The following is a 2,419-nucleotide window of genomic DNA, read 5'->3' as shown; positions in this document are numbered from 1 at the left end:
CTTCAACCAAGTAGTAGAGGCCTCGGTTTTTATAAACGCTTTTGTGAACACACAGCCTTGAATTGTCTTGCTGTTCCAGTCTCACAGCACCTCAGGGAGCTCTTGCGGACTCAGGGGCAGAGGGACAAGAACCTCCATGCCAACGTTGAAATGAGGCTGCCTAGGGCCGACGGCTGCCCTGGAAGCAAGTGAACCCCAGGAGAAGAGAACAACCACGAGGACTCAAAAGCCAAGGGGTCAATCACTCTCATGGAAGGGAAGCAAATGCCACTTCACACCCAGAAGCAGCTGGCAGCTTGTCAAAGAAACCGGCACCACCCGTTGAAGCCCCGGGACTCAGTCCCCCACGAGGAGCTGAGGTGGGGCTCCATGGGCCCCAGCACTGGCATGCCTGCCGCTGGCTGACAGCAAGAAGCAGCTGGAGCCGAAGCAGCTCTCACGGCAGACCTGCCTTATTTTCCTGCATATGCACACCCCGACTAAGTTACACACGTTCCTGGTGAGCAGCTTTTGTAGCAGGGTCTCTGAGGAGGCTCCAAACAGTGAGAGGGACAGCAGCTGCAGGCCAGTGCCAGAAGTGTGTTGCTTGGAGAAGCTGTGTGCGCCACTTGGGGAGCATGGCCAGACACGGTCCCCGGCAGGTGCGTGGTCCCTGCTGGGCAAGGACACAGCCCCAGCACCACGGCAGTTGCAGGCCACAAGGTCCCCAGGAGCTGTAGTGCAGCAAGGGACAGGAGACCTTTAGTTCCACCTCCAAGGAGCCAGGAGGCCGCTTCCCCCTGGCCTCGTTCACATGGCTTCATGCACCTGGAGAGGAGCTGCAGCCTTTGCCAGATGCAAGCAGGAGGCCACACGGCATCCGTGCTGCCTCTCCAGCAGCATCAGCAACTGCAGGGCTGCACCTGCCGCAGATTCCCATAGATGCACTTTCATGTTGCACCTCCCTTCTGCCCATATGTCCAAGGCACTGTGGTCTGAGCCTGAGGGATTCGTGGATCAACAGCACAGGGCCACAACTGCCGCCTGTGCATGACAGGCTCAGCTTGCATCAGCAGAAGACAAGGCTTCCTTGGGGCCTGGCCAGGGCTGTGGAGCTGCCTGCTGCAGGGCTGCGGCTCCCACAGGCCCCTTGGCACTGCCAACCCACATGCAGAGGCTCCTCCTGCCTGAGCAACCACTCAGCAAGGGGTAGCGGACAGCTGCAGTCGCCTCCTGCTCACACATGGCCCTCAAACGCTGCGTGGGCAGAGCCCTGGGGTGCGGCTGCTGGCTGCTCATGGACAATGGCCCTGGACCACGGGGCCCAGTGTGTGCTGTACTAGCCTGAAAAGTATAGACAGGTACAACCTGCCGTTACGCACAAGAGGCTTGGCCCATACCGCACCAGAACCCGCAGTCCCCGCTGGGCACCAGGGACAGCACCAAGGGTTCCGGAGCCCTGCAGGAGGGGTCATCATCCTAGGGAGCCTCCAGGCTCATGGCTTTAGGGATCGTGCACTGAGCTCAACTGGCCTTGCCGAGGCCCTGCAGCCAGCGGGGTCTGCTGGGGCTCAGTCATCAGTCACCCTTGCACGCCGCCTGTGCTCATGGAGTCCCCACATACCTCCCGGGGACACGGTGGGGTCAGACATGCACCTGGCTAAGGGAGTTGGGTAAAGTGGACCCTGGAAGAGAGTCCAGGGGATCGCAGCCTCCACTCCCGTCCTCCCTGCCTGTCACTCTTTCTCTTAACCCAGCCCTGGTAATGAGGAGAGACCCCTTTGCTCCGGCCCCCTGCCCTGCCTGCCTGGCCTAGTGCATGAATGGAGTCGCTTCCTCTTTGCTGAGGACTTGCCCTTACCCCTGCCTGACAGACGGGGCTGAGGGAGCTGGATGCTCACTGCCCTCTGCTCTTTTCCTTCCAGTCGCCTGATGCAGCCGATGGCCTCAGATACATGGATGATGTGAACAGCTCAGGTGAGTTGCTGACCTGGAGCCAGGCGGTTTCCTGGGTGCTCATGTGCCGGCTGCGCTGCTGGGGCAGCCCGGGATCCTCTGGACTTGCCCCAAGGAACCCCTGCGCCACAATCTGAAGCAGGCTCCTCTTTCTGTCCCATCCAGACTGAACCCCCCCTCCACCTCCCAGCAGCATGGCATTGTGGGTAGGACTTTTCTGCATCGTGGTTGCGTGACATCTAATCCCTGGGGAGCAGTGTGTTTGAGCATGCCAGGCCGGTGCAAGGGGGCAGGCTCCAGGCCTCCACATCCATGGGCCAGAGCAGAGGTGCAGGGTGCTGTGGCCCAGGCTGGGGCTGGGGCTGGACTGTGCCAATGCTTCTACTGGCACTAACCCCGCAGAGTCCTGGCTGGAGGGTCTTGCCCCTGTGCTCATGCTCAGACCCGTGCAGCATTGGGGGCAGGAAGGGGTTTCCCCCCCCCC

At 61.0% G+C, this 2,419-nt stretch overlaps 1 protein-coding gene across 4 annotated transcripts in view; it reads left to right on the top strand.

The window, feature by feature from the left end:
• SCRIB (scribbled planar cell polarity protein) overlaps positions 1-2,419 on the top strand; it is a 157,891-nt gene that overhangs the window by 150,902 nt on the left and 4,570 nt on the right. For all 4 annotated transcript variants that reach the window (XM_019528277.1, XM_019528278.1, XM_019528276.1 and 1 more), the window contains one exon: positions 1,905-1,956. In XM_019528277.1, the coding sequence (XP_019383822.1) occupies positions 1,905-1,956 (52 nt within the window). The remainder of the gene's footprint in view (positions 1-1,904; positions 1,957-2,419) is intronic.

Source organism: Gavialis gangeticus, unplaced genomic scaffold, assembly GCF_001723915.1.
Source record: "Gavialis gangeticus isolate Ggan-Ray unplaced genomic scaffold, GavGan_comp1, whole genome shotgun sequence".
NCBI classification, from domain to species: domain Eukaryota; kingdom Metazoa; phylum Chordata; order Crocodylia; family Gavialidae; genus Gavialis; species Gavialis gangeticus.
This window is presented reverse-complemented; position numbering and strand designations above follow the sequence as displayed.